General features: G+C 36.9%; 1 protein-coding gene across 5 annotated transcripts in view; it reads right to left on the bottom strand.

The window, feature by feature from the left end:
* Window positions 1–25682, bottom strand: part of crebbpa (CREB binding protein a) — a 58684-nt gene that overhangs the window by 15719 nt on the left and 17283 nt on the right. The window contains exons 3-15 of one of the 5 annotated variants that reach the window (XM_058759776.1): window positions 18149–18313; window positions 17814–18060; window positions 8904–9017; window positions 4496–4759; window positions 4128–4221; window positions 3882–4019; window positions 3546–3629; window positions 2952–3069; window positions 2668–2839; window positions 1489–1551; window positions 1269–1381; window positions 1006–1185; window positions 645–899 (exon numbers count right to left, since the gene is read on the bottom strand). In XM_058759776.1, coding sequence (XP_058615759.1) covers window positions 645–899; window positions 1006–1185; window positions 1269–1381; window positions 1489–1551; window positions 2668–2839; window positions 2952–3069; window positions 3546–3629; window positions 3882–4019; window positions 4128–4221; window positions 4496–4759; window positions 8904–9017; window positions 17814–18060; window positions 18149–18313 — 2007 coding nt within the window. The remainder of the gene's footprint in view (window positions 1–644; window positions 900–1005; window positions 1186–1268; window positions 1382–1488; window positions 1552–2667; window positions 2840–2951; window positions 3070–3545; window positions 3630–3881; window positions 4020–4127; window positions 4222–4495; window positions 4760–8903; window positions 9018–17813; window positions 18061–18148; window positions 18314–25682) is intronic. The other 4 variants (XM_058759777.1, XM_058759780.1, XM_058759778.1 and 1 more) reach the window with 4 other exon arrangements.

Raw genomic sequence — 25682 nt, 5'->3', positions numbered from 1 at the left:
AGTAGTAGAAGAAGTAATAATAATAATAAAAACAACTATGCCACAAACCAGCACTCTCCAAAAGCAATATTTTTTTTAACGGTGAAATATTACAATAGTAATTTTACTTATTTTAATATTTCAATTTAACAATAATAATAATAATAATAATTTATTATATTATAACTAATATTATTATTAGTAGTAGTAGTAGTAGTAATATTATTATTAGGTTAGGTGAGGGTTATTTTATTGTCATATTGGAATATAATCACAATATTTTTGTCCAAACTTTGCAGCAAACCTAGACTTTTATTTTACAGTGATTTTTTTTTTTTAATACAGTAGTAGTAGTAGTAGCAGCAACAACAAAATAATAATAATTTTACTATTATTATTATTAATTATTCTCATTATTATTATAAAAATTAATTATAACTACAAAACAAAAACAAAATGGCAAACCATCTTAAAGGGGCAATTACAATTTTTATAGAAAAAAATTATAGGATTTTTCCCTAAAAGTGCATTAGCATCCAAAGATTGCTGTCTATGTCCCCACTACTTAACAACTAGTCAGTTAGGAGGCTCCACTCGGGTCAGGATGCTGCCTGTGTAGGAAGCTCACTAGGTTTTGGATCTGAGGATGGATCCGAGGGTCTCACCGGTGTTCCGGGATGCTGCTGGGCAGAGAGGGGCAGCTCCGTCTGGGACTGCATGTGAGGCGGGGTGCCCTGAGCAGGGGCGGGGGTGGGTGTGGAGGCCTGACTGGGCTGCAGTGCTGCTGGCAGGTTAGTGGTGCTGGTGGTGGCGTTGGGGGGCGGTGTGGCGCGGAGTGGAGCCTGAGGGGGCGCGGGACAGCCTAGCTGGGGGCCCAAGGGGCCAAGTGCATTCAGGGATAGATTAGCGTTCTGCTGCTGCTGGGGAAGGAGAGATTGCACGCACACAAGCAGGGACAAAACAAGTTTAGAGGGGATGTCGTCATGCGGAATGACATCACTCTAGGATGTGAGTGCATGTGCGCACCTGCGAAATGGCCGCCTGCGTGTTGGGCTGGCCCATGTTGACGTTCATGGCATTGGTGTTGGCAGGGAACTGCGGTTGAGCCATGAACTGCGTCTGGTTAGCCGTCTGCGCCACCATGTTCCCACCGTGAGCTCCCAGAATGCTTTGCGTGGGGGGCATTCGTGTGGGAGACATATTCATCTGCGAAAAAATCACGAGAAAGATTTAATGAGATAACGTGTCCGGAGAGCAGAAACAAGAAGGATCCAGACTTAGACACTGACCGTTGGGACTTGGTTCATGTTGATCTGTTGATGGTTTATCGGAGAGGCGGCACGTGTCGCCATGGGAGCCTGAGACATCGGGACATTGGGCATGGCGCCGAATGGATTCAACCCTGTTGGAAAAACAACACAAAATATTGGAAACGCAGAGATTTTTGTTTAGAGTTGAGAAAACAAATGCATCTCCAACAGTGATTGGCTACAAGTGGGGCTGAAGTACCTTGAGACACCTGCATGCGATTGATGATCTGATTTGGCACATTGGGCATAGGCACGGGTCCATCTGAAAAGAGGGAAAAGACCAAATGAGATTGGAAACTGGCAAATTTTGTGTGTTTAGTCTGTTGATTTAACACATTAATTTGTTGCGATTAGTTGGAATTAAAGGAATTAAATTCAGGATATCAAGGTAAAAAAATGCCCCTGTATGAGTTTTTGTCTTATATTTATGTGATACAGTTCAGCAGTATCAATATATTTTTCCCGAATATCTGCACGATTGCAAATATAATATAGATTTAACACAACGAGAAGTTAATATGAACTAGAGCTATGCAAATATGAACAGCCTTTCTAAGCAACACACAGTGGTGTTTCGTTACAGAATGAACGCACTTTTTTTTTTTTTACGAAACAAGTGAGCCAATGATTCAGTGACTCATTTATAAAGAGTCCCCTTCCTTCGATTTGGAATGAATTAGCTGTTTGGACGAATTAGTTAAATGAATGATTCAATGATTCCCTCATCAAGTCTTTGCTGCCACATACTGGTGGTTTTAATTTAATAGAGAATAATTAAGATCCCATAAGATCCCACCCTCCTTGCAAATTGCTCTCCAAAGCCACGCCTCCTCCAAAACACATGACCACGCACAAGCAGACCAGATGCTGTCAGATTACCTCATGTCTCATTCACCGATGAGAAAATAGCACAGTGCAATACACATAATATTACAATACTTTCCATTCTCGCTCGGTCTGCAATAGCATAGGTAGGAAAGAGGGATATGACTGGACGAACATTTTATGGATCCTACGCCTTCAACAGACGATATAAATACATATACATACATTTAGAGCACTTAATTTGGTGATTGCTATGGGGATAAGAAGAGACTTTCAAACAACATAACAAAAAATTTTTTTGAACCAAATCACCCACCCTGCCTTTAATACCCATTAAATCTCATAGCATTATTTATGCATTTCTAAATGCAGCGTAAATGCATTCATGCCACCTCTGGACAGTCACTGTATAAATATATCTAAATGCCACTTCAGATGCAGATTCTGAAAAACAATGTTATGACCACACTGTAGCATTAAAAGTTAATTGGCATTTCATGTAATTAGATCAAAATTCTAATTGCTTGACAGCCGTAGTTTTAAAGTGACTTACTCTGCGGCCGAGGTCCCATGACATTAGGCTGGTTTAGGGCCGGTGGCTGTTGTCCCGCTGCAGTCATGGGCGTCTGGTTAATAATCTGCTTCTGTAATCGGGACCTTCTCTTCTCCTCCAGCTCTTTCTGGATCTTATAGATCTTCTCTGCCAGAAAGTGATAGTATTCGTCCTATACAACACACACAGACAACAGTGTTAAAATCAATGTAATCGACACAGAAGAATTTGACTTTATTGGCCTTTAGGATGAGGTGTAACCCTGACAGAGGGGCTGTGCTCACCCTACTATTGGCCGACTCGTACATATCCCCTTCCACTTTTCGTGCATACGCCACCAGGTTCTCCATGCGACGGTCCTTCAGGGCGGCGGGGTCTGGCGTAGGGAAGATGGCCTGCACCCTAAACAAACACACAGAGAGCAAAACCCGTTCACTCAAAGTGATTAAGTGTTTTCAACACTGATAATAATCAGAAATGTTTCTTAAGCATCAAATCAGCATATTAGAATGATTTCTGAAGGATCACGTGACACTGAAGACTGGAGTAATGATGCAGAAAATTCAGCTTTGCATAAATACAGAGTTCTGGCATGAAACTCTAGATGGCGCAGTTCGATTAGGTCTAACTTAATCTGACCAATAACATCATTATCACATGGCACAGTTGATTGGTTCTCTCCTGTATCGGTAGCCAATGAGCTCTCTGCTCAACATTCAAATATATGACTAGTGTTTGTTGTAACAGTTTCGCAGCGCGCTTCAGAAACCCTCCACCTTCCCCAGCTCCACCTGTACAGATCTGCTACAAGGTGATTCATGTATGCTATTTGGGGGTTATTCCATGTATGTTATATTTGCAGCAACAGTATTTCTTACATGCTCACAGCAGCATGTTGTGGATGTACTGGCAGTGGCAAGTCTCGGTACTTGCTCTGCCACAGCAGCAGCAGCGTAGCAGATCTATTCCGCCAAGACCAAATACATTAACATTGTCATGTACATTACCATGCCAATCTCTCAGAGAGTTGTCATGACAGAACAAGAATAAATTACATTTTAAAACATATTCAAATAAAATAATTTTGAATTGTAATAATGTTTCGCAATATTATTGTTTACTGTGTTTTTGATCAAATAAATGCAGCTTTACTGAGCATAACAATTTAAAAACTTTTATAAAACATATCTAATTCAAGAGCAGCGTTTACTAACAGTTTGTGCACAAGGTGGTTGCGGAGGTCCTGAGTGACGTGCTCGTGCCAGGCTTTCCTCACACCGGTGGCTGACAGAGGGGCTGCTGTGGGCAGGTTACCCATGCTGCCTAACGTAGGGCCATCCGGCATTAGCTGACTGCGTAAGGAGAATCAGGAGATATTTAGTAAGCAAACAGTATTAAAACACCAATTTTGAGCAATTACGAGCTGGGGGTGTGTTTTGGTTGGTGTGTCCGAGTCTCACTTGTTTGGGTTAAGTGTTGACGGCATGGTGCCATCTGAGAGCAGCTTAGCCTGGTCTGATGTCGTTACGCCAATTGGATTCATCTGACCACCACCTGGACGAAAAATAAATGAATAAAATAAAAATACATAAATAAAATAATTCATAAATAATATTTATATATATATATATATATATATATATATATATATATATATATATACACACACACACACATACTCAAAATATAATATAAATATTTTTAAAATTATATTTTATAGTAACATAAGTGTTTGTGTATGTACATAATTTTTTGTAATATATATTTTATATGTTAACTACATTTTAAATACACATTGACATTCTTCTACAATATAATAATTGTTTACCGAGCGCGTTGATGGGTCTCATTTGCTGCTGGTGCTGGGTCTGCGGCGTCTGCGCAGTCGGCTGCCCGGGGCCCTGCGTCTGTGCGGGGGACTGGGCCTTTGTGGGGGTCTGGTTGCTGTAGGGGAGGCCGAGGGCAGCGTACGCACGCTGCATGGAGCTGGGGTCGATGGGCGTGGAGCTGGGCAGAGCGGGTGCCGTCTGCTGTCCCGTGCCGACCGTCCCTATAGAGGTCTGCAGACCAGAGTTGGGGGGACTCAGCATTGCTGTAACACAGGAAAGAGACGTCGGCGTATTTCAAACAAGATCTGCATGAGATTTCACGTCTGATTCTCCTTAAAACTTTGGCAGAATCTGTCCGTCAAAACAGAATAAATAAGTTAAAACCCTGCCAAAAAGTCGTCTGGAAGAAAACATTACTCATCTGAACAACGTGGAAAAAACGGGGGAAGTAGAAAGGAAAGGGGAGGGGGTCTGAGACGCCATTTGCATGGGGAAGAAATATGGCAGCGGCGACTCTCCAACATGTAAATCCCACAGTGCAAAAACAAACACTTTAGCTGCCTCGCGCTCTCAGAGTCATGATGAGAGACGGCTGGCAGAGGGAGAGGCGCTTTGCAGGTTTGCTGGAGCTGTAACAGTGTGAGATTTTAATGAGTCACCGCTCAGCGCCCCTCCCCCTCAGCTGTATGGCTCGTCAAACAAACACGGCCCATCTGAAACATTCACAGCTACCATCACGCCTCTCCTTACAAAATCCTGCTGAACAACTACATATCCAAAAAACAGTTCAGCTTAAACACTCTTTGATCTCTGAATCCCAAATTACAGAAATAATGTACTTTAAAATAATTAGGGTTGTTCCGATTCCGATACTAGTATCGGAAATTCCACCGATACCACAAAAAATTCTGGCATCGGTATCGGCGAGTACTTGAACCCATGTACCAATCCGATACCATTTTCTTAAACGAGACCTATAGTTATGTGCGCTAGCTTTGCTTAACGCTGCAAAACGGAAATCAATTCTTCTTCGCTGCTCAGAATGCAAACACAGGAAGTTGTGCTGTGTTGCCACAAGCAATCACTATTTAGAGCCGCGAAGAAGAAATACAAACGTGCTAGCACATTGCCAGTAAATCACTCGCATATGCGACTAAATCTTCACCCTGGGCGACTAAATGTATAATATTAGCCACTGGCTAATAAATAATCAGATTTTACTCGCCAGTGTGTGAGTTGGAGGCTATGTATAAGTTTAGCACAGATATATTGTCACTCGCCGAACACTCTGACTGAGCGCTTCAGAGTTTCTCTCTCCGTCAAGCGATCTATTTTTCAGTTCATCTGAATGAATGCGCAGCGCACCTGTATTTGACGCACCGTAAGCTCTAGTGTGAAGTGCACGACTCGCCGTCGCTTTGCTTTTTTCCTCACACGCAAAGAGAGAGAGAGAGAGAGAGAGAGAGTCTTACATGTAGTGCGTCAATTCTGCATGGTATGTAAACGATGTTCTTTGCTGTATTTTCCTGTTAAAATAACGAAGTTCCTTTGGAATTCTTCAGCTTTTAAGAACTGCCTCAACAATCTCACTGGCTGGCGCTCACCTTTTATCGTCCCTGTTTTGATTTCAGCAAATCAGTTTGAGCGAACGCACACAACCTGATTAATATCCATGAACCCAGCAGCTCGTTAATCCTTAAGTGCGTTTTATATTGTTCTTAGTAGAATTCATAGTATGATTATTATCTTATCAGTATTACTGATAGTCCCCCCTATTTTTTACAGAAATGCTGAATGACCAAAAAAGCACCACCACCAGTCTTAAGTTCAGTTATGCTAAAGTTATATCATTTAATAATACTTGATTATCGTAATATATTTATAATGCTTGACTGACTGATGTTAAGAGTGTACTTTTAGATATTTAAAAAGATGTGCCATTTTCAAAACATTATATGTTACATTTTTTGTTTACTTGCCAGACAATCTATCTATCTGTCTATTTATCTATCTATCTCACAGTATATGGTAAAGCACACCATAAAACAATTGTATCAATTCATACAGGGCTAGTAGTACATACAGCTGTATAACCAGATACACACCCAGGTATCGGATCAGTACTCGGTATCGGCCGATACCCTGAGCCTAGGTATCAGAATCGGTATCGGGAAGGGAAAAAGGGTATCGGAACATCTCTAAAAATAATACATAAAATTATGTGTACTCATGAATGTAATGGTTCAAAACACTTAAATGAATGCTATTCGCCATCAAATGACAATTTATCATAGCTGGAATATATTAAATTTACATTAAAATTAGTGCTGTCAATTAATCGCGATTAATCGCATCCAAAATAAAAGTTTTTATTTACAAAATATATGTATGTGTACTGTGTTTATTTATTATGCATGTATGTATATATATATATATATATATATATATATATATATATATATATAAATACACACACACAGTATTTTGAAAAAAAAAATACATTATGCATTTATATATTTATATTTAATATTATATATAAATATATTTAATATATAAACATTTTTCTTAAATATATACATGCATGTGTGTGTATTTATATATACATAATAAATAAACAGTACACATACATTATGTAAACAAAAACTTTTATTTTGGATGCGATTAATCGCGATTAATCGCTTGACAGCACTAATTAAAATATAAATTGATATTTGTTTAAATGCCTGATTAACAGCTTTGTGGACAAATATAAATTGAACTTCTTAACATAAGGATACAGTTTAAAAGCACATACTTGTGAAAAAGAAGTGCACTTAATTGTATTGAATGTGCACTTCAAATCTTACAAGAATACTTAAAAAAAAAAATTTAAAAAAAGTATTTGCAGATAAAATAATATCAATCAACGCTCACAACTATATTTCAAAGACAATATAAGTAATTATGAAACAGTGTAAAGATGTTGTATGCTAATTATGTGGGTCAAAAAAGCACCGTAAAATTCATCAAATTGCAATTAATATACATTTTGTCTACAATATACATTTTCATCTGATTGTAATTAACAAGCACTTAAGTTTCCGAAAATATTACATTCAGTTTGCATTTATATTATTATATAAGTATATTATTTTAAAGTACGTTACTTCCAAAATAAAGGTTCTTGCACACTGAGTCTGAAATTTCCGTATGCGTTTTTTCGTATTTGTCATCCTAAAAATGTGTCACGCACAGAAACCTTGCACACATAGTCCGATGTGTATTAATAAATACGTTGCAAAAAATTGGTAAAACAATACAAAAATTCCTGTGGGATTATCCCAAGCGATTCAAAGTTTACTTCAGGATGTCAGTGGCTCAATTTGATGCTTTGTTAGCGATACTGGAGCCACATATTAGAAAGACCTAAACAGTGCTTTGTGCTGCGAGACGAAGTGGATCAACTTGTCAGGAGCCATTCTGGGTTTTGTTATTCGCTTGTATGGTGGCTCTGAATTGTCAAAATGCTTGCTACGGATGCAAAAAAATGCAGAAAATTTAACCCGATCTGATTTTTTATGATTGACGAAGGTTTCGTGGGCAGTGTGTAAACGGGATTGACACAACATGAAGTCGTATTTATTTTTTAACGTGCAAAACATTTGGATGAGAATTTCAGACTCAGTGTGCAAGGACCTCAGGTACTCCTTTTTTAAAGTATGATAAAGTGTACTTCTTTTTCACAAATGCATCACAGTAGACATAACCCCTGAGTTACATCTTCCGCCATTTTGGAGAGTATCACAACGCATATGCACGCTTTACCCTAAGCGTAAACAACGCTGATTACACTAATTACGTTCATGCGTGTGCTTTCCCCACCGAATGTAAACAACGCTGATTACGTAGATTACGTTCTTGGGTACTCTCCAACATGGCTGAGGATGTAACTCGGGGGAGAAGAATTGTTGAATAAATTATGTTATTTTAGCTTTCTTTGCGCACAAATAGTATTCTCGTAGCTTCGCAAAATTGAAGTTGAGCCACTGATGTCACATGGACAGTTTTACCGATGTCCTTACAACGTTTCTGGGTCTGGGAACATTTCAGTTGCGTTGCTGTCTATGGAGGGTCAGAGAGCTCTCAGATTTCATCAAAAATATCTTAATTTGTGTTCTGAAAGTGAATGGAGGTCTTACGGATTTGGAACGACATGAGGCTGAGTAATTAATGACAGAATTTTCATTTTGGGGTGAACTAACCTTTTAATTAAATAACATTATAATACATAATAATTATCATTATTATTTTTTATATAATAAAAGATATAAAATAATTAAAATTGAATAATACAATAGAAATATTAAATTTCAACAGATGTGTTGTCGTGAAGTAAAGAGGAGGGTGTTTGATGGAGGAAGGACTCACGTTGCTGGTTGCGTTTGTCACTGGCGTTCTTCAGCGGGAGGCAGACGGGACAGTCGTGCCTCGTGCAGTTCTTCCAGTGCGAGATGATCTGCCTTGATGAAGCACAGTGAGCCACTGCAGAGACAGAGACAGAAACAGAAGAAAGCCTGAGCCAAAGTGCAAGTGTGTCCAACTGCTGCAAAACTGGGAGCAAAAAGGTCCTGTTGGAAAGCAGGTCTGCAAAGCAGACACACACACACACACACACACATCTGCCACAAGTGATTTCACTAAAACCACAGCAAAGAATGCCATTTTTTCTGTGACGAGTCATTTTTTCGATCCTCACAAGAAGTAAAAAGATACTACAAATGACATAAATCACAGGCAAACAGATCATAATTGATGTTTAATTACAGTTATGGGGAGAGAGATTTTCAACCAATGACATTTCACTGTAGGAGGGATTATCCAGTAGGACGATGAAAACAGAAACTAAGCGAGTGGTAAAATTTGATAGGTTAAGGGGGAATTTTTTTTTAAATAAATAAAAAAAATGTATTAATTAATTAAATAAAAATAATAACAAATACATATATGTGATAATTCTAATTATTGCATAAATCAATAATAAATGGCATTTTATTATACAACACAATCAAAATACAACTTAATTTATATGTAAATTAACATTATTTTAGACTATTAACATTAATTTACACTTTTACAAATTAGAAAAAAACCTATTAAAAATAAATTTCATTAAGTGCAATAACTCTGAAAGAAAATATAATATTACAAGAAAAACGTAATTTAAAAAAAAAATTAAAATTACATTTTGCCTTGGCAACTAACTGAAATACGTTGAAGTACTAAAAGTAATCAAATTAAAAACACAATCAAAATATTAATAAATACTATAATAGTATATAAATATTATTACTAAAATACCACTGGCTACATTGTTTTTTCTATACTTCCTGTGGCTCAATTAGGCTCAAATTAATTACATTACACAACAACATTTCAATAAAATTACAGAATTAAACTTTTATAAAATAGAATTTATATAATAAAATAGAATTTGACAGAAGAGTAAAATTTCAATACAATTTCAATAATTTATACTAGTATAAAATTTGTATTCATTTCAAATTACTTTAAATTATTCAGAGTTATTTAATTCATGTTAATATTAAATAATATAAATATATTAAATAAATTATTGTAATTATCCATACAATTTATTTATTTTTTTAACTGATTTAATACGGAATAATATCTATAGCTACTTCACACAATATTTGCATTATAATATTAGCATTACAACACTTTCTATCTATCAAAAAGGCAAAATAAAGTGGCGGCAGTGCAGCATGTCAAAAATAGTCAACGTCTTGCATTGTATTGAGAAATGATGTAGATATTACAATAGGAGCGATCAAGTTGAGTCACACTGCTTGTTTCCAGTATCAACACAATCGTGATTTACTGCTGCTGTGATTTATCACGTCACACCTGGTTTGTTTGCCGGTCACAGAAGGAAGCCAGAGCCTTCAGAAGGCTCCAAACACACGATGCTTTAAGAGTCGTCTCTAGCCTTCATGTCCTTCCTCAGGAGTCCGAGAGAGAGATACGGGGGTCACAGCGGAGCAACAGGAAATGAGCTGGCACTGTGGACGGCACGCTTGGCACCAGGCAGGTGTTTGAGTTGAAATGAAGCCCTGTGCTCCGGCTCCAACAACAACTAAAGCTCTGAGAGCAAAGCAGCCGGGCGGCATCGGGCCGCCGCAAGCCTTCTCCTGCAGTTTGCCAACCCCTTAATATTGCATTATACCATAAAGAGCACGATTTTCTCTCTAAATGGACTGTTATACTTGAGACAGAGCAGAGCGTTTGCTCTGGAAATTCCCTGTGTCAGCGAATTAAACGTTACTGGCTGTGAACCCAAAGGTGTGAACCCTAAATATTTAAGATCCATTGTTGTGGTGGTAACAAACCTCAATGGAGTGCCTTTCGAAGGTCTGTGTCATAAAATCTGATGTTATTCTAATAGCTAGCTATATAAATTAGTAGCACACTAGAGTGTAGTGCTGCTGCTCCGTCTGACGAGCACAAAGTGCTGTAAAAATGCTGTAAACACCACGCGTCTCATTACGACTAAACACAGAACAGACAGGTCCTACTAACACACACCTCAACCCACAAAACACAGCAGACACTCCTCAAAGACTTCTAAAATACACGCTATCTCTCTCTCTGCACCAGACTCATTCTTCACGCAACTCCTGTCCCAAATCCAACTTGTTTCAAACTCTTGCAAACTTCAACTTGTTTGAATAAACAATGTTATATATTGTATGACAACAATATAATATAATATATACATAAAAGAGAACCAAAAGTAGCATATTTTGTAAATTCACATCTTCATATAAAATGTGCAAAATAACATTTAATAAAATTCCATTGATATAATGTACATTATATTTGTTTATTAAATCATGTATAAATAAATGTTAAAAACAATTAAAAAAAATAAAAATAATATATATAGAAAGTAGAATATATACACTGTGTGCAGAATTATTAGGCAAGTTGATATTCTGGTCATATTTTTTTCCCAAGAACATTTGACCAATTCCAAACCACATCAATCTTAATAACTACTATTGATTTTGTATTTAATAATTTGTAAGTGATATATAATTGTCCATGAAGGCTGATAGTCAGAAACTTCTTATTTCAGGTGTGCAGAATTATTAGGCAGGTTTTCCTTTACAGATAAAATGAGCCAAAAAAGAGATTGAACTCAAGAATAAAAGTTAAAAAAATTATTAAATGCCCATGAGAAGGATGCAATACTAATGCAATAATAGAATTAGCAAAGTTAAGGCATGACCATTGGGCAGTGAAATGCTCATTGGGTCAGCACGGTCAGAAAAAACAGGTGGAGAGGAAAAGACACCTTAACTGCAAAAGAATTAAGAATTAAGGTGAAGAATTAGTTGAGAAACCATCAGGAACCATTTAGTCTCCAGCACCATCATTTTCCAGAGCTGCAACCTTCCTGGAGTCTCCAGAAGTGCAATGTGTCAGGTTCTCAGAGACTTTGCTTGGGTAAAAAATTATTTAAAATGGCCCTCACTTAAGAATAACATGCTGAAGTGTTGTGAAATACATGAAGACTGATTTTGTATATGATTTATGGACAGATAAGTTGTGAGTGACTCTTGAAGGACCAGCATCACATCCTCTTGTACCACTGTTTGAAGAATTTATCTTCCAGAATCTGGCAGTAAGTTTTGGGAGCTCATTTTAGTTCATCTCCTATCCTGAAAAGTCTGTCTTGCAGGATTGATTAAAAATGAGCTCCTAAAACTTACTGCCAGATTCTGGAAGATAAATTCTTCAAACAGTGGTACAAGAGGATGTGATGCTGGTCCTTCAAGAGTCACAAGTTTCTGACTATCAGCCTTCATGGACAATTATATCTCACTTATAAATTATTAAATACAAAATCAATAGTAGTTATTAAGATTGATGTGGTTTGGAATTGGTAAAATGTTCTTGGAAAAAAAATATGACCAGAATATCAACTTGCCTAATAATTCTGCACACAGTGTATATATATATCTGAATAAATATATATTTATTAAAGAAAGAAAGAAAGAGAGAGAGAAAGAAGAAAGAAAGCACCATTTACAACATAGGTTTTTTATTTTTAATAAATATTTTATTACTTACAATTGTATTAATTATAAATTGTATATTGTAATTGCAAGTATTGTATAAATAATTATTCATAAACATATTACATAAATATATTTAACTTACTTATGCATTAATACAAATAAAATGCACATTTTGTCAATGGTATTTTGTAAAAAAGAAAAAAAAGAAGAAGAATTAAATAAATAAACAAATGAACAGTATATAGTAAAATATATTAATTAGTGCTGTCAAACGATTAATTGTGATTAATCGCATCCAAAATAAAGTTTTTATTTGCATATGTGTGTGTGTACTGTGTATATTTGTTATGTCTATATAAATACAAACATGCATGTATATATTAAAGAAAGACATGTTATGTTTATATATTAAATATATTTATATAACATAAGTTATATTAATGTTATATACATGTATATATTTTCAAAATATACTGTGTGTGTGTGTGTGTGTGTGTATTTATATATGCATAATAAATATACACAGTACACACGCATATGTAAAGCAAAACCTTTATTTTGGATGCGATTAATCGTGATTAATCATTTGACAGCACTAATAATAATAAAATATTTTATGTGCATTTTAAATTCTTTTCTTAATATTTATAATTTCATAAATTATAATTACATACTTATAAATATATTCCATTTTATTTATAAATGGACATAACATAAAATAAACAACCATAATATTCACATTATGTCAGTGGTATTTTTATAAAAATAAATTAATGTTACCAAATTTTCGTTTAATGGATTTTTTCTTACTATGTACTACAGGATTAATATTAATTACTAAAATATGAACAATGTTAAAGTGGCAGAGGTGGACAGTAATGAAGTAAATTTACTTGAGTATTGTACTCAAGTACACTTTTTGAATATCTGTACTCTATTTAAGTATTATTTTTTTTCTGGAAACTTGCGACTTTAACTTCACTACATTTAAAAGACAAATTTATAAAAATATAAAAGTTTTTACTCAACTACATTTATATCAAGGTCCCCAAGTAGAAAGTCGTTATCAGGGGTTAAAGCAAAAAAAAAAAAAAATTGATTATTTATATATAAACTAAAGATGAGGCAATAATAACTGGCTCAAATAAGATATCAAAACCAAGTAATTACATGGCTTTATTGAACAACACAGTTAAAATAGGCTACATAATGCAATGCGCCTATACATAATATGAACATAACCAACTTAAGTAAATTATAACAAATACCTGCAGAGGGTGCCAACGGCCTGGTGACGTTTCGCTTTACAGCGTGATTAAACGATGTTTTAATCCAATAAATTTTAATATTTGGCCACATGCAGAAACTTTTATTTTGAAATCGCGATGTACAACATGGCATTTAGACATAGGTTGACGTATTCTCCTGTGTTGGCAAAGGTTTATAAATAATTTAAATCTAATAAGATAATGCACATTGTTTTCCCAGATGAACTTTAAGCAATTCTCACAGCATATACAGAGGAAGAGTTTAGCCCCTTTCACACATACAGTCTTTATTTACCGGAAAATTAAATTAAATTAATTAAATTAAATTACCGGAAAAACTACCATTAAAAGATCATATGTGAACAGGACCTTTTCAAAAAGCCCGGTAAATTTGTTCTGGCAATCATATCGTTCTTATGGAGATGACATGATTACTCTGAGCTGTTTACAAAGCTCCGCTGCTTTTTAATTAGTTTTTCCATGTAAATATGCGCTAGATGGACTTTGACCATCGCGCCTCGCAGCTTTTTGTCGCACTTCTCCAATCATCAGGACGGCGACTCTGCCTACTATTATGCGCATCTCGTGTTTATAAGAGCAAACAATTCTGATTGGCTAATGTTAGTTTGGTTGAGAGTGAAAGCTGTGCTCCTCTCATACCACTGGTAGGCAAACTCATGGACTCGACACTGTCGACAGTGATATCAACATGTTTTTTTTTAAATGTAGGATTTTTTTTTTTCCCGCAGCCAAACGCTGCACGCTGGAGATCCGGCACGGTGCCGGAGAACTTTAAGCCCTGCGTTATATGTAGCAGTTTTTCCTGTGCACGCATTTTCAGATTCACTTAACTCTTTTTTTTTTCTTCTGAGAAAATCCGGCCTGCGATCTGCCAGGACCTTCCTGTGTTGCCAAGTCTTACAGTATTTCTAAGCCTGCAGTGTTCCGCCCAAGCGGCAACCTCCCGCTCTCTCTCGTGAAGCCAACACGGAAGTGACTAAAACTGCAATTCATCGACTGGCCGCTGGAGGCTGGTTGCAAAAGGGAGTCAATCCCATTGACTCTCCATGTTAAAATGCCCAACTTTACAGCAGAAAAAAACATGTTTACAGCCTGGTGCAAAAAATGATTTTGATCTATATAGCTAATTTTGCCCTTCATGACAACTGTGAGGGTTTTTTTTTTATAACTCATCCGTTTAAATTATATTAAGCCTTAAAGTTCTGCATAATTAAGAAAATGATCTCAAACTTGATTTTTACGGCTATATTGATATTGTACTCTGCTTTTGCACTGTCTGTAGTGAGATGTCACGCCAAGGCAAAAGGCAGTAACACATTATATAGGGTGCTGATCACCATTTACAGAATCATTATAGCAACATCTGGATAAAATCTAGTGATCATTGGCTAGGCTATAACATCTAGAAATGTGATTCTTTTTTTTTTTCTGACCATAACAACCAGACAAATAGTTAAACGTGAGTGGATACCGTTTTGCAACCAATTTATTTGCAATGTTTGCTAACATTAAAGGATGCAAGTCATACTTAAGCTATTTTAATTCAGTTCGATGTAAAAACAATAGGCTAAGAACGACTTGTGGATGTGAACGTCAGCAGGGATAATGCTCCGAATGATTGTGAATTAAACATCTCCGGTGGTGTTCATTGCAATGGATTTTGTCGATTTACAAGAAAAGGAAGGAAAATGATTAAATTGCGAACAGTTATTGATTTTATGTGTGATACCGTGATACGCAGTCACGGCATTTGAGGATCACGTACAGAAGTGTGCAGCCCCAGACTGACACGGAGTGAATAATCTGCATTATATATAAAAAAACACTTTAAAAATTATTTACGATTAATTATTGTTACCAAGTTATCGAATCGTTATTGCTTACAGTGCTTTGTTATATGGAGCAGTTTGTTAGATTGCGATCTATCTAATTTGTTTGTCTAATGAAATGCCGACAGATGTATAAAAGTACACAAGTTACACCGTAATTTAAACGTGGCAGACTTTATTGGAAAGTAAAACAAAGTCAGAATACCGTCTAACTCCAGGCTGGCACAGTATTGACGAACGAGTGCAAACAAATGCAGAGCACCATAACTTCATTTGAGCTTTCAAAAACAATCAAAAGAGCGGTAACTGATGCTATACTGTGTTCTGCCTTGGTTTCTCCGGGGCTTTTCTCCATGATACTTAAACACATGATAAAGGTCATAATGTCCCAAAATGATCAATAACTAATTTTCGATCAAAAACGAAGTTATGGTGTTCTGTCTTTGCACGGCAGCACTGCTGTCACTATAGAGGGGCGTGGTTTCAGCTCAGCTTCACCCACGTCATGCCTTTTTGCCCATTTTTGATTATCCGGGAGTGACGCGCGGTGGCGTGTTTCCAAGATGGCGGTGGTCGGCTCCGCCCACTTTAGGCTTCAAAAATGCTCTTCAGAAACCTACGAGTGACGTCACGGACACTATGTCCATTTTTTTTTTTACAGTCTATGGTCCCGCCAAACCTTGAATGGACATTTGGCTGATTGTTTTTACACAAATCTGGCAACCTCGGGACCTTCGCCGCTAAACTAATGTAAACGTCTGCGCTACTGCACAGCTAAAAGCGCTCTAAAAAAGGCATGTGTTAACTCATTAAAGCCCTTTTTATTTAAACTATGTTTTTACTATAGTAACCATAACTATGGTATTTGCAGTAAAATCACAGTATCCACAACTTTACTATTTTCTCACTATAGTAACCATAATTATGCTATTTGTAGTAAAACTTCAGTAAACACAAAATTCATATTCATTAAATTCATCATAGTAACTAATTTAATTTTTGTAGTTAAACTATGGCAATACAAATGGTAGGCTAATACATCTGTCAAAAATGGCTGCAGCACTTTACAATTATATATAATTGTCGCGTGACAGACACAGTGATGATGCTCGTATGCGTTTGCACACAAGCCACGATTAAGAAAGCGGACTCCACTGTGATGTGACCCTGACTCTCTCTCTCACACACACACACACGACGCGCAAAACTCTACATTTGAACAGTCAATAGCAAATACTTACACAGTCGCTGATTCAGAAGCGCCAGATTGTCATAGCAAAGTCAGAATTACCTCCTCTCCTAGGTTCACAAAATGGTCGTCCACTAAATGTGTTGCTGTTCTGTTGTAAGTAATCTTAATGACTCCTAAATGCATGGACTTTAGGAAGGCCAAATAAAGTGCTTTTACTTTCGCATAGAAACACACAGCGTCTCCCAGACAGGCTGCTTCAACACTACTGCGGTTACTGAAACCACACCTTCTTTCCTTGCGTGAACATTTGGGTGGCGTTACGCAAATATTTCCACATCGTGACGTCGACGTGTGGGGTGTGTTTGAACGAGCCGTTTTAGGGGGCGTGGACGAGTCTTAACTTTGATAAAGAATATCTCTTTGGTTTTGAGACTTTAGTCTTTGCAACTTCAGTGATCTTATCTGTGCACAATCAGCTTGTAGCACTCCAAAGAGACAGGAAAACTTGAAATCGCATCATATGACCCCTTTAACATTAATAAATACAATATTAATAATATTAACTTGTTTTGTGTTTGTAACACCTTCTGTGAGAATTGTTCTTCTGTGAGAATTGTTTTAAATTTATTTGGCAAAGGAACTTTCATTTTTTCCCCCAAATATTTCTTCCTCACCATTACTAAAATAATTTTAATTGTACCATTAAGAAACAAGAATCTTTAAAATGTAAAAAAAAAAAACCAACAACAACAAAAAAAACACGCTTACTGTATTTGCAATTTCACCCTTCTGCAACACTATCTGCACAACTTTTCACGTTGAGGTCAAAGCAGCATGTAACACTCGTGTTTGTGAATCATGTGAAAAGCCTTGTGTTATCCAGCAAACGTTTGAGCTCTGGCGACGGGTGTTTGACGTGGACTCACCTTGGCAGGATTTGCCGGCCTGGCAGTGGGTCATGTGGTTGAGGACGTTCTTCATGGTCCTGCAGTGGGGCAGTGCACAGGCCCGCACCTCTCCGTTGGCCTGCTCGCGCCGCTGGCACTTGTGTGCATGGAGCAGCAGGACCAGCTGCTGCTGGATCAGCTTGCGCTTCTCCGGGTCGGCCGTGGGGCCCGCCGACACGCCCTGACCTGCTACCATCCCCACCGACACTTGCTGCTGTTGCTGGGGCTGCGGGCGAGAGAACCATCCACAGTGTCACAGAGTCAGCTTTCACCTGCCAGCTCAACCCTGTTAGTGTGCGTGATGGGAAACTTACCATGTTCGGCACACTGGTGACCGTCGCCCCCTTCAGGTCAGTTGGAAACTGGGGCAGGCTGTTGGGGAGGGTGCCTTTATTCTGAGAGTTCACGCCAGTCGTGCCCATTTGTTGCCCTCCACTCTGGTACTGACCGAACGGACTGTTGCCACCTGCCATGCCCATCTACAAACCAAAGAAAATGGGAAATATCACGTCAGAGGAGACATCAGGAGATTCAGATACAGTATCTCATATCTACAATGACATCTGGTAAACAAACAATTTTTTAGGATCATTGTTACTGTAGCATAGGATGAATTAGCATTGTTTTCAAGGGTGAAATCCAGTCATATGAATAGGAATCCACGTGTTTGGGAATTTTGCGTGAGGGTGAAAGAGTTCCCCTTGTAAATTTCATAAGTTGGTCATGTGAATTTGCCATGTTGACCAGAAAAAGCTGAGTATCTTTGTTTGAAAGTGACTTTTTGTGTGAGCTGTGCTTCATGCATCACTACACTATTGACAGTAGACTTTTTTGGTCAATTTCATTTATTTATTTATTTTTTTTGACAAAATGTCGCTAATGTGACCATTAACAGATAAATTAATAATTTTTTTAAAAAATCAATACGAACTGATATGAATGCATAAAATATAGGTAAAATGTGGTTTTGATGAATATGTAATTTAGCATATCAGTCAAATTTTATGTTAATTTCTCCTTTTTTACATTTAGATTACTAATAATTTAATAACACTTAAATATAATCTTTAGCATATCTCAAAATGAAAATCCTAATTGATAGCGAAAACATAAATCATTGAGATAATATTAAAGTTTTAATTAATATTTTGACATTTTTATATTTTGAATTAAAATTTTGGTAGTTTTAGTAATTTTGTCAGTTTTATTAGTTTAAGTTTAAGTGGGGTTTTTTTTGTCGTCTTCCTACGCCCCATGAGGACTTGCGTCAAAAGTGGGAGTGTCTTCCGGTTCGAAGTAAACAAGCGGGAAGTGACACTCAAGAATAGCCGCGTTTCCACTGTCGGAGTTTCGCCGAGGATCATTTCAAATAGTTACCAGCTAAGCTAACATAAACATTAAAGTCTTGTAAAATAATTTTAGCTCAAAACTCACTTTCAGACAGCAGCGAGTGTTTGAAGTAAACACTTGCTTGAGATCCGATGTAGATTATGATCACCATACAATGCAGAAATATTTATGTGCGATGCAAAAGACTATGCACGCATTACCATAGTAAACATGGTAAATACGACCGCTTGAAAAAAAAAATAAAAAATCAGACAAATGTTGTATTTATTTATTTATTTATTTTTATAAAACGGATAGTTACGGTCCTTGATTCTGATTGGTTGAGCAAAGTTCGAAGCTGTTGTAAATTACTCTACAAACATACACCTTTGTTTACATTTGTGTGTTGCTCGTCAACCACTTTGTTGGAACCACAACCGTTTCTGAGGAACTACATTGTTTTTATTAATAGCATTACACTTTATTTGCTCCGTTTTATTTTGTGAAACCTTACTACATATATGGAATAACTGTTTTATAAAAGCAATAAAGCCCCGTGATGCCGTGGTTTACTTATCTGTTATAAATTCACTGTAAACCATGGCTTCTTGGGGCTTATTGCTTTAATTGACATCGTTTATCTGTCAATAAATCACCTCTCTTTATACCTGATGTTCATATTTAGCTCCGCGTATGTCACAAATCATAATCATAGTTTTTGTTCAGGAGCTCCCGCTGTTTTTCTGACTGAAAATACAAGTATTGGGACTGGAGAGAGAGCTAAAGCTACTCATGGTTGTATTTTTGATGGAAAATTTTTAATTAATTATTAACTTTCTAAATGTGACGAAGACCTAAACTGTTTGTGACTATAATTAAACACAAACAGACGTGACTTAATAATAAATAATAATAATAAAATAAATAAATACTTCATTTTACAGTTATATTCATGTAACATTAGCATTTGCATTATGAAAAACATTAAGGCTTAAGGGTGGGTCACACTACACTTTTCGTTCCAGTGACTTCCGTTCATACGTGTACGAATGATGTGAAGAAGTTTCGCATTTCGCTGCATTCCAAAGTTCAAGTTTGGTGAACTCCGACCTGCGAACTCGTATCATGTAAAACCGTGAACAACTGAAGATCGATATTTCACATCATGACCACATAGCTGAATTTAAAAAAAAAAAACTGAAAGCTGAAGCGTTGCAGGAAAGTGTAGTAGATTAAACGGTTTGCATATTGGATTTATTACGATTTGTGTTGAATTGGAATTTTAAAAAATTTTTAAAAACCGCTGCAGTGTGACGTCACATCACGATCGTTGCAGTGTGTGAAGAAATTTCGTATGGTCTAGTGCAGCCAATTAAATGTTCCTCTCATAGACAATCAATCAATCAATTAGTTGTTAAACAAATCAAGAGGAGTTGCTGGATATGATCTTGAGTCTTCAGCAGAGCAGGGCTTCCCCCGTCACACAAGTGTGTGTCTGTACTGATCTCCAGCAGCGTGCCGGCCGCCCGCTCTCTGTTGACATTGCTCCAGCAGACCAGATAAAAGAGGCCAGCTGAGTTGCACACGCACCGGCCCTCCCTCCTCCACCCCTCCACTCACTCATTCATGCACACCAACACAATTCTCCTGCTGCTCTCTGTGCTTACTCATCCACACACACATTATCTCTCTGTTGGAGCAGCCCGGATTCACTCTCCCAGCAGATCTACACCATGCCCAGGATTTCCTCACTCATGTCCTCTGCTTCACACCGACATCCAGAATCACTTATTCACCCCGGTACATTGTTATGTCACTGGGACATTGAAGAAATTTGTAACTGTTACAAGACATTTTTCACCCTCACGTGAAACTCTTAAATGCACAATAATATTCGTAATAAAATATCCAAAAAACACTTGCACAGCGTGATATATTTCATGCAGTTGTGTATTTATTAGGGCTGTCGCGATAACCGCAATATCGCTATTGACGAGCATAACCACAGAGGAATGCAACAACCGCGATATTTCAGTGTTTTCATTTTCGTAAGGTTACGCCCTTCTTGTTTCACACTTCGTGCATGTGTACTGAATATTAGTAATGATAACAATTATCATGCTGATTTGCACAGAGGCTCAGTAAATTTGCACTTAACAAGCCTAAACAGACAGCGTATGAGAGATATCGACTGATCGCGTGCGATTACCTGCGTCTGTCCTTCAGGCCGAGTCATGTATTGTGAAAACAGGTTGTCATGTCCAAGGAAAGCGAAATCTGTCTTAGCATCGACGCTCTGCTGGTCAGCTGAGCCTTTAAAAGTGGCGCTCAAAGTTAAAATGATTTAAACAGCGTGTTTCATTACAAATCTCGAACGGTTTAAAGGCTTACTCAAAGACAGTCTCTTGCTGCCACCTTGAGGCGAAACAATGAAGCTGCACTGACTGACAGCCGTCTAGAACACGCAGGTGAAATATCACCAGAAAAAGTATCTTGTCAGTCAGATTCGAGGATCAGAACTAACTGTTATAACAATATACTAATGATCTTATTGTCAGGGTTAAGTTTTGTTATGTAGACCGTTATTTTGTCATTCTCTTGTTTACTTCACTTCCTGTTTCAACGCGATTTAGTTTCGGTTTTATTGGTTTCTGAATATGACCTCCTTACATCGTAACACATACACACACAGATTTTATATATATATATATATATATATATATATATATATATATATATATATATATATATATATATATATATATATATATATATATGCGGTAATACCGCATACCGCGCTATTGAGCCACTCAAAATTACCGCAAGGGAAATTCCTTAACCGCGACAGCCCTAGTATTTATGTTATCCCAGAAGTTACCAAGAATTTGTAAATCCAGAGAAATTCCAATTTTAAATAATCACTGTCGCCTGTCAATGATGTAATATCCGAACTATCTCAGTTCCCGCTTGTAGAAACTATGGCAACATACAAGACACAAATGTGGCTATATACAGTTAAACTAAATCCATTACGGCTGTCACGATTAAAATGAAAATGAAAAGTGTTGACCGCAGCATTGAATTTAGATCTGCTCAATTGTTCTGCCATTATTTTTTTACAGTGTTGCGCATTATAACCAATCACACATGAATCTGTTGAGCTTATGAATGCAATGGCCAATCAGAGGCGTTCAGGTGAGTTTTTTATTCACTGCACGCGCTCACTGACTGAATTCAGCTCTCACGCGAATTCTCTCATCATTATCAGGGGTGCAAACTCGTCAGGGGTGAAAAAGGTGACAACCCAAACTACCAAACGGTTTTTGAACAGTACGCTTTTAGTTTTTTAAAGAATTCTCTTCTGCTCACCAAGCCTGCATTTATTTGATCCAAAATACAGCAAAAACAGTAACATTTTGAAATATTTACCATTTAAAATAGGTGTTTTCTATTTGAAAATATTTTAAAATGCTAGTTATTCCTGTGATTTCTAAGCTGAATTTTTAGCATCATTATTCCAGTCACATGATCCTTCAGAAATCATTCTAATATTCTGCTTTGCTGCTCAAAAAAACATTTATTATTATGTCGAAAACAGCGGAGTAGAATCTGATTGTCTGCCAGTAGGAGGCGCTGTGAGAGCGGTAGAACCAGGGTAGAACCAGCGGTTTCCCCGGTAACGGCAGTACTCTAAGCAGCTCCGCTCATGAACGCTACTTTATCAGATAAAATGAAAATAACATCAAAACTATTCTGAAGACAGTATGTTCCCTTCAGAGATACATTCATATAAATCACCTGCTTTTTGAAACGTGCAGTGCTCATGTTTATTCAACGAAGTCAAACGCCACAAATAAATCAATGTATGGGAAACACTGGTAATGTATATCGAAATCATATCACCGTTATTGAAAAAAATTATACCGTGATACATACTGATATTGAATTATTGTCCAGCCCTAGCTTAGCGCTGCCTCCACTTGAGCTGAGTGATACTAATATTACTGTACATTAAACAGTATACGCTTTACTTGTAGGTCGAACAGCTCTCAAATCGACTTCATGTCAGAGTAATAGCTAATATGTGAGACAAATGAGACTGAGGAGCATTTTGCAAAGGGTAGCAAACTAATGCAGCGATAACGTAACTTACAATCTTCATAGCTATTGCAACAGCAGCCTCATGCAAAAAAAAAAAAAAAAACGCAGCCCCACGTGGTAATCACCATTTATACTGGAACACCATAATTTACAGCAGATACAAATGCATTCTGTCCTGCTCTACAGTGAACTTAATTTAGCTAGCTACAAACAGGCTAATCTAACCACTAACATAGCCCAATTACTTCAAAAATAAGTTGCTTGCCGTTAGCTTGTTCCTTCACATTTTACGTAGCCTCTGGAAATATGGACAGTTGCCTGCCTGCAGCGTCTAGAAGTTATGCTTCAGGAGTGAGATTGGTTGGTTGAGGGAAAGAACATTAAGGTAAGCCAATCAGAGGCAGAGTAGGGCGGGTCCATTCCTTTGCCAACAGGGGGAAAAAACGCTACAGGTGACGTGACACAGATGACGCGCAGATATTATACTATTATATTTTACTGATTATAAGGGGAGTTTTTTTGAGAGTGCTTTAACTTGCACTAGACTGAAGTCAGTCATAATGTTCTTTCACAATGTAAATGTTCTTTGCTCGCATTCTCTTTATAATAAAAGCCACTCCAGATGAGACTCTAGTATGATGAGAGCTCTTAACTGCCTACATTCGGTGAAAGTACACAACTGCTTCCTGGTGGTGTCCTTTTAAACCAGAAGCCAGAAAACATTGCCCCCATCCAACACCACCAGCTTCCAGCTACGACTATGATCGGCTATATGCTTGATATAGTTTTTCCCCTACAAAATAATAATGAACAGTTTTCAAATTATATATGTATCAGCTTTAATGCACTTATCAAAATAACACAACATAATATAATAATTTAGAATTTAACGGTGTTCAAAGGATTGGAAAAAAAATATATATATGTTCAAATACTCAATTTAAATGTCAAAAAAACCTTACATAAACATTTATTTTCCCCAAATTCCCAAATTCCAATTTATTTTGTTCCAAATTATTCTGGATTCCGTTTTTCCCTATTTTACATTTTTCTGGACATTTTACTGGTTTAATTAAATTTTAGTAATTGTAAAGCATGTCTAATTATTTGAAATCATGAAACTTAGACAATTTAACAACAATTCATTAAAAGTTTAACAAAAAAAAATTTTTTAGGGCCCTATGAAATGTGTTATATATTTTCCCAAATTACATTTTATTTTTCAACAAATTGCATGTCTTGCATTTATTTTTATTTTTTTATTTTCTAGACTCCATTTTAATGGTTAAATTAAATTTCAGTAATCAAGCATGTCTAATTAATTGAAACCATGAAACGTTTTCAAATCAAATAACAATTTAATAAAAGTTCAATAAAAAATTTAATTTTTAAGGCCCTATGAAATGTTTCTGTGTCCTATATTTAATTTTTCTTGGATTCCATGTTAATGGTTTAATAAAACTGTAATAATCAAAATGCATGTGTTACTAAGAAACAAGTATTTGATTTCATTCAGCAAATATGATGCAGGGCGGAGTAATGAGTAATTTCTAAGAAATGTAAAATTCAAGCATTTTTCAGCCCTAGCCCCTATAAATTACTAGCTCTTTGCGCAAAGGGATTTGAATTCATAATACAAATGCACACACCTGCCATTTCTGACATCCGAGTGCTGCTTTCAGACCCCATCAGTCACTAACCCATCTATCATAGAGATGCGTTTTGTTCATCAAATTTGCATAGAGCACAGATGAGATGTGTATGCATGTAACATGGCACTTTACGCTGAGAGCTTTTCATTTGCCTTCCCATCAAGCATAATTCTGTGGCTGGCGTGATCGGCAGGCCTTCAAACAAAATGGCAGAGTTTAAGAGCGTTCTGGCATGCAACCGCTCTCGTAACACAAGCATTTAAGCCTAATAAAAAACACAAGTGCAGGAATGAGTCATGCAATCAAACAATCAACAAAGCGCGGCTCCAGATAGAGAGCGATAATGCGAGTCCGTCTGCTGCAGCGCTGACAGATCAAACTGGACCCACGACCTGATTTACACACCGATCGGATTCCACCGCAATACTAGAGCGATGAAAAAAGACATGAAACAGATTTCACAAAACATAACGGTCATAACTTATACTACACAGAGTGGCTTAATGGTATCCATGTGAATTTTAAATGGAGGGATGCACCAATATTAAAATGAGAGACTTGAATGGTGAATTCAAGTTAGTTGGAACATTTTCTCTAGGGCTGCCACCAAATAAAGATTTTTCTAGTCGACTAAAGCCGGGCACACACTGTGCGATTTTTAATAGTCCTTTACGATTGTTTCTTGTCAGACTGTACGAACATGATGATCATGTCACACTGTGGGATCTCTGCTGTCACTAATGTCAGACTGTACTGTGACTGTGAG

This window comes from Onychostoma macrolepis, chromosome 22, assembly GCF_012432095.1.
Source record: "Onychostoma macrolepis isolate SWU-2019 chromosome 22, ASM1243209v1, whole genome shotgun sequence".
NCBI lineage: Eukaryota > Metazoa > Chordata > Actinopteri > Cypriniformes > Cyprinidae > Onychostoma > Onychostoma macrolepis.
This window is presented reverse-complemented; position numbering and strand designations above follow the sequence as displayed.